The 9815-nt window shown below is 42.8% G+C and overlaps 1 protein-coding gene and 1 pseudogene across 1 annotated transcript; one reads left to right on the top strand and one right to left on the bottom strand.

Moving 5' to 3' along the window:
- Positions 1-397: 397 nt before the first annotated feature.
- LOC125547583 (protein GID8 homolog) lies at positions 398-3448 on the bottom strand. Its single transcript, XM_048711403.2, has 5 exons — positions 3108-3448; positions 2877-2983; positions 1896-2027; positions 1577-1733; positions 398-904 (listed from the first exon to the last, which is right to left on the bottom strand). Exons 1-5 carry the CDS (start codon positions 3268-3270, stop codon positions 783-785), a joined length of 681 nt encoding a protein of 226 aa, XP_048567360.1. The 5' UTR covers positions 3271-3448; the 3' UTR covers positions 398-782.
- A 5270-nt stretch (positions 3449-8718) lies between these two features.
- On the top strand, positions 8719-9386 carry LOC125547584 (non-specific lipid-transfer protein 2P pseudogene; annotated as a pseudogene).
- The last annotated feature ends 429 nt before the right edge of the window (positions 9387-9815 follow it).

The raw sequence follows: 9815 nt of genomic DNA on the forward strand, positions 1-9815 counted from the left end.
GATTTTGCATAGAATCAAAAAGGCTTTCAGTTTAAAAGCAGAAAAACAAACCTGCTCCACCCTAGCTTGCCTGGTTTCTTATGGTTTCAGCCGTGCATGTATATTTAGCTGTTATTTCTGTTTCATTTCTTGCAAAATACATATGCACAAAAATGCTCATATTTGCAAGATATGCCAGTAGAACAAAGCATCATGCAAGATACTCCCTCCATCCCAAAATAAGTGTCTCAACTTTGTACTAACTCTAGCATAAAATTGTACCAAGGTTGAGACACTTATTTTGGGACAGTGGGGGTATAACAGAACGGATGCATTGTGCAAAGCATAACTCAGCTAGTACAAAATTTGGACAATCATTTGGAGCTTGGTATTCCAACCACCTCATGTGAAAACCTGCTGCGAAATCACTCTGTGATACAGAGTAAATCATAATCATTTGCAAGGAGAAAGAACATGAATCGAACGTCTACATTTTGGCCCAATCATTCTTTTGTGTAACATTAGCACCACACACGGCGGTTCTATGAAAATCAAACGAAACATTTACCACCTACTAGTAAAATGTAACAAAACCATCCTCTGCATCATCATATGAACAACAGGAGAGAGCGAAAAATTCCCATGTCAGCTTTTTGCCAACGCTGATGAAACAAGCAGTGTGTTCAAGTACTGCACCCGCAGGTAATGAACAACTAACAGACCTCAGCTCAGACAGTTTGTACTTGGTGCCTACTGGTGCCTAAGCTCCCGTCCCTAGTAAACACCTCAGCAGCAGCAGCTCATCATATAGCTGGATCTTCTAGGTCGGCAGTGGACAGGTTATTGATTTGTGGATATGCTGCCTTTTCGCTCAGCTGGTTTTGAGCCCAAATCAACATCTTCAACAGGCTAGGGAGTTTTGGATCTGCCAATATAAACGCAAAGATCAAGGATCTTCAATAAAACAAAAACTCTAGCACAAGCATGCTAGCAGTTCGAAAGAGCCCAAAGTCCCAAACACAACGATAGTTTCATTCTGCTTCAAATGTATGAAACGGCAACCGAAAAGCAGCACTGAGATGAAAAGTTTTAGATTTTTGTGTAGTTAATATGAATCTTATATTAAAAAAACTTGAGAAGATTCATCCTGATTTCTTTCAACAGCACATCTCAAAAGATGTTTAACAAGTAGTATCCCTACGCAGTTATTTCACCAATGTGAATCAGTGTTTTCTATATTGACCGCTGGTCACACATGATAAGCTTAAGGGCAAACTGTTTTGAACATGGCAGTACTTGCTTATATGAAGTACTAATGTTAAGTCAGGTGACCTTCATCTAAAAAAAGTCAGGTAACCTTCTGGTATATTTAGTTTAAATACACCATGTTTTTGTGCATAGTTCTAGAATAAGAAATACACTTGACAGTCTGATCCCTTTTTCTACCAAAAGGTAGCTTATTATAAAATAAGAAATATGGTATCATATCATATGACACAGGCATGCAGGTACACTTCAGTGACAATAAATCGTCAAAAAGATAAGCAAATAAAAAGGGTATCACATCATATACATGTGTCTGCAACTTAGTACATACCTTTCTCATGGCTTTGGCTTGTAAGGATGGCGGCGTTAACTTCACTTGCTGTCTTCAAACGTTGAGAAACATCCAATAGTTCCCCGTATGGGCAGTTCTTTACATCTTCAAAAACCAAAAGTGCTACTGTTTTCTCTATTTCCTCGAGAAAGGCTATCTGCAAAATTTCACAGACCAAAAGGTCACAGAATGCTCTTAAATGCAGTGGTATTAACGGGAAAAACTAGCTACCAGGAGGAATTGCGTTGTGATTGATATAGGTTCGAACCCTGACTCTTAACCAAGGTAAGGGGGATAATTTTTTTTTACTGAAGATTACATTTTCTTCGCCTCTTGGTGCAAGTTCTTCTTGAGCAAACTCCAAAGCTTCATGTATTTTCCCCACACGAATCAACTCTATCAGCTTTTGTTGCTGCAGATGGAAGTATATTTCAGGATTCGTATCCAGAATCTGCATGTCATAAGTCGAGTCAGGATATGAAGTCAAAATTCAACGAACCCCACTGTGAAAAATGCACAAATGAACCCTCGGCTTTCTAGAACTAACACAAAACTTCACTCGGCAGTATACAAACAATATAAATATACCACCGGTTGAGAAAACAAGCAAATGTAGTTTTCTCAATCAAACATAGATGCAATTTCTGATACGCATATACCTAAGCTACACATAGGAAAAGAACAACTTCTAACAAAAAAACAAGCATGGTCCAAAGACAAACCACATCTATCACCAGTATTGGATTAACAATTTGGTCCACCGTGAAATGTGAAATTAATTATTGTTACATCATTGCTCACCAGCAATACATAATGGAGAACACAGAATGTCCTTGGCACATACAGGCATACAGCAAAGTACCCAAAAACTGCCAAGATAATCGTCCCTCCTCCATTCTTACTAAAACACTAAGCAACAAATGCATTTTTTTTAAAGAAAGGGGTTTCCCCCCAGCCCCCACTTTTATTATGCAGAGACCAAAACCGGGCACAGGTGCAGTTTTCTCAATCAAACAAAGATGTAATTTCTGAACCGCATATTCCTAAGTTCCATGTAGAAAAAGAACAACTTCTAGCAAAAAGCTAGTACAGTCCAAAGACAAACCACATCAATCATTGGTACTGGATTAACACTTTGCTCCACTCTGCTATGAGGTATTATTTCTCTTATCTGAAATTGATTGTTGCATACAGGCATACAGCAAAGTTACCCAAAACTACCATCCCCAATCTTACTTTTCAGATACTCCCAACACCGAAATACGAAGTGAAATTGCAAGCAAGAGACGCAGAATCGAACCGTGGGGTTGAGATCGTTGATCTTCTCGATAGCCTCCTGCACATTCCCCGACTGAACCGCCTTCTTCACCTCCATCCGGTCGGTGATGGTCGCCAGGTCAATCTCCGCTGCAACACAAAAATCGCATCAATCAGACCTCACTCCGTGCCCAATCCATTAATCTCAATCACACAACGGGAGAGCAAGAGGGGCTCGATTGTGTGCGAGCGCGCGGGCAATGGCGTACGGTACGTTGGGTGCCGGACTCGACGCGGAAGCGGTCGGCGGCGTCGACGAAGCCCTCGGTGACGAGGAAGTTCATGACGAGGCGGTTCATGTCCTCCTTGCGGATCTTGACGTCGCGCAGCTTCCCCTCCCACTCCTCGCGCGTCACCACCTTCTTCGAGGTCGCCATGGGGCGCGGGGGAGGGGTTGACTGCGCGCGATGAGGGGAAGAGGGGGACGGTGACGGTGGCGACGCGCGCGATAGGCGGAGGTGTTTGGGGGAGGGGGGCGTCGGCGGTGAGGTACGGCGCGGCGGCGGGGCTAGGGCAGGCGGCCCTGGGCTGGGTTGGGTTGGTAGGGGAAAACGATGGAGGTTGGGTTGGTAATTTAATTTTCTTTCAGATGGTGGGCTGGGCTGACTACCTGGACTCTGACTGACCTTTACACGGTTGGCAAGCTTTCTCCTTTGTTTCTGTTTTTTTGCTATTGCTTTTCTTCTTTTATTTTCTAGCTTTCCTTTCTCTTTATGTTTTTATAAATTTTTATTTTTATTTTTGTTGTAATTTTATTTGTTTAAATTCATTGCTTCAAAATTGTTCAGCATGTATTTGTTTTAAAAAAACAATGCTATTTAAACAATGTTTATTGTGTATTTTTTAAATGTTTATAATGTATAAGTAAATTTTTCATAGTGGTTTTAAAAAATATAAATCATATTTAAAAAATTTCCATAGTGTATTTTCAAAAAAATGCAACCATACAAAAGAAGGTTTACTTATTGTATTAACAAATGAGCGCCCCATACAAAAAAGTTTATCGTTCTTTTTAGTGTCCATCACGTATAAAAAATTTAAACATGTATTTTTAATGTTATTTCCTCTCTTCTTATTTGTCCATGCCAGGTATTACATGTGCTTGCTGTGATGGCAAGGGTAAAGTACTATCCAGATTGAAGGTACGGTTGCCAAATCATGTATACCCCCTGTATTTTCCTTCTGAAGTTACATTAAAAATTTAGATACGTGTCTTTGAGCTAAAGAAGTGTGAAAAACTTTGGGTCTTTAGGAAACGATCGTCCAAGCCCTCGTCTCAGACCGATCTGGTAGTGTCATGCTTGAGACTATCCTCGGAGATCAAAGGCGTAATTCAACCACACTGGGGACATCTCGGCTCCAAGAGCCTATCTTGGTTGGAGCTTGGTACATCTGGTGGCAGAGAAAGAAAGTTGTGAAGGGCGAAGGTGTGATAGGCGGAGGTGTCTGGGGGAGGGGGCGGGGTTGGGGCGTCGGCGGTGATGTACGGCCCGGCTGTGGGGCTAGGGCAGGCGGCGGCGGACTGTAGAACCGCCTCGGCTTGGTTGGGTTGGTTGGGGAAAACGATGGAGGTTGGGTTGGTAATTTAATTTTCTTTTAGATGGTTGGCTGGGCTGACTGCCTGGACTCTGACTGACCTTTACACGGTCGGCAAGCTTTCTCCTTTTTCCTGTTTTTTCTTCCCTTTTTTTGCTATTGCTTTTCTTTTCTTGTTATCCTTTCTATGTGTTTATAAATTTTATGTTATCTTTGTTCTTATTTTATTCGTTTAAATTCATTGCTTTCAAAATTGTTCGGCATGTATTTGTTTTAGAAAAAATTCAACGGGGTTATTCAATGCCTATTTAAAGAATGTTGATTGTGTATTTTTTTTAATGTTTATAATGTATAAGTAAATTCTCATAGTGGTTTTATAAAGATATACATCATATTTTAAAAATGTCCCGTACAAAAGAGGGTTTGTCTTGTTGTATTAACAAATGAGCACCCCGTACAAAAAAGTTTACCATGTATTTTTTTAGTGTCCATCATGTATAAAAAGTTTGATCATGTTTTTTTTTTGTATGTTATTTCCTATCTTCTTTTTTGTGTGTTTGTATCAGATTTTGGCCCAGTGGTCAGAATGCATCAACCAGACTGAAGTGCTTGCCTCCTTATTGGTAAAGGAGGCAGCGGTATGAGCCTATAGAACAGATCTTGTTGAAGTAAGATCATTTATTTCCTATCTTCTTATTTGTCCATGCTAGGTATTATATGTGCTTTCTGTGATGGCAAGCGTAATGTATTGTTCCCAAATCATGCATCCTTCGTGTATTGTCCTTCTGCGCTTAAATTGAAAATTTAGATACGTGTGTTCGAGCTAAAGAAGTGTGGAAAGCTTTGGGTCTTCAGGAAAGCGATCGCCCAAGCCCTTGTCTCGAGCCGATCTAGCAGTGACGTGCTTGAGAATATCCTCAGAGATCAAAGGCATAATTCAACCACACTGGAGCATCTTGGCTTCCAAGAGTCTTATCTTGGTTGGAGCTTGGTAAATCTAGGGACAGAGAAGGAAAGTGTAAAGGGCAAAGGTGTGGCGACTCCTTCCAAAACAACACTCGCCATACATGCGACAACGGCCAATTATGCAGGTTCGGGGAGTGGGACCAGTGTACCTGCTGTTAAATGGTCTAAACCTGCTCAAAATCTTTATCAAATGAACGTGGATGCATCCTTCATAGAAGATGGAACCGGAGCCACAACAGCGGTTCTTTGAAACTACCCGGGTGAGGCTCTTGTTGGGTCAACAACTCTCTTTAAGCATGTGGTTGATGCCGTTGTGGAAGCTTTGCGTTGAAGAATGGTATGGAGCTAGCAGACCAGTGGGGATGCTCCAGTATTTTCTTTGAATTTGATTGTCTTGAGATTTTTCCAGCATACAAGGAGGAAGTTGATATCTCGAGTTAAGTATTGGTTCCGTCTCTGACTCTCACTACCCAAGGGAGGGGAACAAGGTGGCACACAAGCTTTCTAGGAATTCCTAGGATTCTAATTCAGTAATTTCTTGGGAGGGTGATCCCTCGCAGATATATCCTAGCTGAACTTTTTAGTGATGTAACAATTATTCGATTTGAATAAAGTGTGCCAACAGGTCAAAAAAAAAAGATATGGTGTTCAAATTAATTAATAGTGTGAAGAGTGACCTGAATTCAACGCTGGGTATTTTCACGAAAATTTATATACTAATGCAAAACAAAGTCAAATTTATTTCAAAAAAACTTATGAACTTTTCTTTTGACTTTTGTAATTATTAATAACTTTTTCTCATATAGGATGTATATACACCCCGGAACCAAATGATATTGAGACCTTTTACGGTGCATCAAATCAATTTGGGCCGCTAATTTCTGTGACTTGAAGGGCCTAGATAAGACAATACTAGAACAGATTTTCGGTAGTATATTGACTAGTTAGGGGTATTCTGGGTACTCTAATGTTTATCAATCACGCAGGCAGGTTTCTTCCCCGCCATGGCGCAGTCCACGCCATCTAATACTTTTCGGTCGGCGACGCACGATGAAGACGACGAAACGAAGTTGATGATCTTGGTTCGTGCTCCAAGCTGGCCCGCACCACATGTACACATCGACCTAGAAAAGCTACGCTAGTAGACTCGCCGCCGGCCAGCCGGATACACAAGCATGCACGTCACACGTACGCAAGTACGCAACAATCAGATCACTGATTTCTCTTCTAACACACCTACGTAGAGCTTGTTGATGGCCACGGGCACGCATCATCTCCGGTGGTTTTATTTATTGCCCCAACTCAGTTTGCGATTACAAGGCCGATGATGACGAGCAGAGCTCCATGAGCGGATCGAAGATGGGCACGCGATACAATAGGCCTTCCCCGTCGGTCTTTCCGGCACATTTCTGCTCCTCCTTGGGGCGACAAGCTGCTTCGACAGGAGGCTCATCTCATAGCCTACCTGCGCTGGATCCGCACCTTGTGCCTCACCTGTGGGGCTGCTCCGGCAACCCGAAGGAACAGTGGCGACGAGGTCGCAGACGCACTCGCCTGTGCCTCCGTGCCGGATCGAATGGGTTAATTTAATTAATTAGATCATTAATTGTGATTATAGAACTAACAAAGAAGAAATCTATCTCTAAACAGAAATTACCAATATGTCCCAGAGGGAAAATTTGACCCATCTATACTGGCCATTGGATCTATCAAAATACTACCCATCATAATGGGTAGTATGATGCCGTAAAAAAGCTCATGATATTTCTCACAACAGTACTAGTAATACCGACCTCGCGCTTAGTCTCCATAATTTCTATGAAATTTTCTATGTGTACAAGTACCATGTGGGATGGAAGCCACACCTCCTCCCACACACGCTTAGAGCAAGTATAATATAGTAATATTCAACAGGCTAAAAACGTTTACTCCCTCTGTCCGGTGAAAAGTGTACATATAGAAATTTTAGGACAAATTATGGAGTGAAGTAAAAAGTGCATTGAAAAGGTGCAAACCATTATCTCTCTCTCCTCTTTAATCACCCAACCTCCAATGGGCTAAGTGCATGTAGAAATTAAGAAGATCATATGTATAATGTTATTGGTCTTGACTACCACATGGTGAGAGAAAAATATATTTTTTCTACTTTGGACGGAGGAAGTACACCTCATCAAAATTCTGAGCTGGAGGACAGTAAAGACAGAAGAGAGAAGGAAACGAGCGCTTAAGGGCGTTTGTTTCCAGGGACTTTTTTGTATAGGGACTAGAAAAAGTCCCTCTTAAAGACTTTTTTACCAAATGGGAGGAACTTTTTAGGGACTAAACTAGGCATTTGGGACTAAATGAAGAAGACTCTCAAGGAGAGTCTTTTTGGGACTTTTTGGGACTTTTCCAACAATGCCCCTCCATGCACCCATTAGCCCGCCACCCCGTGATGTTGTTTAATTGTTATTTTTTATATACTAGGGGTAACATGGTCATTTAATAACCTCTAGGAAGGGACTAGGACTTTTTAGTCTATGAAAACAAACAGAAAGAGACTTTTTAGGGACTAGAGACTTTTTAGTTGGGACTAGTAGAAAAAATCCTAGGACTAGATAATCAAACACCACCTTAGTCAAGCGCCTAGCTGCAGCACAAGACGTCAGAAAGTTCCGCCCGCTTGCAGCCCGAAGCGAGCGCTAACGCTGTTGTTCTGAATCCCTGTGTCTCACCATCCAATCAACCGTGTTTTTCTTTTTCCCATGCATGCAAACATTAATTACTCTAGCCATCCAACAGCCCATGGCAACGGTACCAATCTTCTTAAGTACAGTTTAAGGTCAAATAAAACAAGGCATAACGGGGCAAAATAGGAATATATCCCACACATAGCTTACTATTAATTGTGTCATCCAAACCAGTTGTCTGTATCTCGTGCTAGCATCTTTTACTAGTTGCACCCGGATACCATAAGTTGATAATTCACTAGACTGTTTGCAACAGTGATTCTGAACGGTGTGCGATGACTCAGTTTGCACTTGTGTATGAATCAAATAGCCCAAATAGAAAAAAAATGCTAGTAAGGACTCTGAATTTCTTCTAGAAATTTGCAGAATCAAAATGCCGGCTCGTAGAGTGGTTCTGATGGACCTTTATTAACGATGACGATCCCGGCGTGGGAGCTGTGGAAGTCACAAGCAGCAGTACTAGTAATACTGATCTCGCCATAGTCGCCATAGTTTCTGCAGAATTTTCTACGATGGAAACGTGTAGAACGGTTATGATGGACGGAGCTGGCGACCCGAGATGAGCGCGGCTATAAATACCGAAGCTACGTCCGCACTCTCTCGACAGTTCTCGCCATCTACCACTGCATCACTCGCCGCAGAACTTCATCCCGGCGCACGGCATCGAGTGAGCAAGCAGCTAGGAGACCCAGAGCCATGGCGGTGAGGAAGGACATGGCCATGGTGGCGGCTATGATGGTGCTGGCGCTGCTGGCTCTGGCAAGCACAGCGAGCGCGGCCGCGGCGCCGTGCAACGCGGGGCTGCTGGCTGCGTGCGCGTCGCCTGTCATGACGGGGTCCAAGCCGAGCGCCGCGTGCTGCTCCAACCTGCGCGCGCAGCAGGGGTGCTTCTGCCAGTTCGCCAAGAACCCCATCTACGGTCGCTACATCCAAAGCCCCTACACCCGCCAGACCGTCGCTACCTGCGGCATCGCCCTGCCACACTGCTAGTGCCTCGACCGACCATGTACCGCGCTGGTCGTTTGTGTGTGCACTGTGTACGTGCGTTTTACTGCTTATTATTACTCTCGGCAGCTTTGTGCTGTCAGCTCGTGTGTATGGATGAGTCGTGTGATTTGATGCCTTCTCTATGGGAATAAGAAGATGATCTATGGAGGGCGGTGTGGCTCTTGCTGCCGCTGCTGCCTTAGTTTTGATATAATAAGATTGACATGTACCGACTCGTGCGCGAGCTTAAACGATGGCTTGGTATTTGTGCAATTTGTTTTTTTAACACGGTACATTCGCAGATGCTCGCATACACTCACCTCTACGAATCTGTACATGCACACTCTACCGTTATGAGCACATATGAGATACTCAACCGGCACAACATCTTATGATTGATGAAGAGACCATAGACGCCTCGTATTTGATGGGAACATCTCTTTTCACTGAACGGACATCGCAGGAAAGCCTCAAATAAATCCAAGAAATTGTGAGCATTGGTGCCAAGTCTAAGATATTTATGGGTTTTGTTTAATCATCCAACTACAGGTTAGTTCACGACATTTGTGGATTTTGTTTAACAGATTTGCAAGCATTTTGTGCTCCTGCTTAAATTCCGTAAAGTCCATGAATAATGGGAAAAAAATTGGGTGGAGACCGTCTCCACGGATCCTTCCCTGCGTACCTGACGTGAGATTGTGCCA

Source organism: Triticum urartu, chromosome 3A (assembly GCF_056163025.1).
Source record: "Triticum urartu cultivar PI428250 chromosome 3A, HENAU_Tu73, whole genome shotgun sequence".
In the NCBI taxonomy this organism is placed as follows: domain Eukaryota; kingdom Viridiplantae; phylum Streptophyta; class Magnoliopsida; order Poales; family Poaceae; genus Triticum; species Triticum urartu.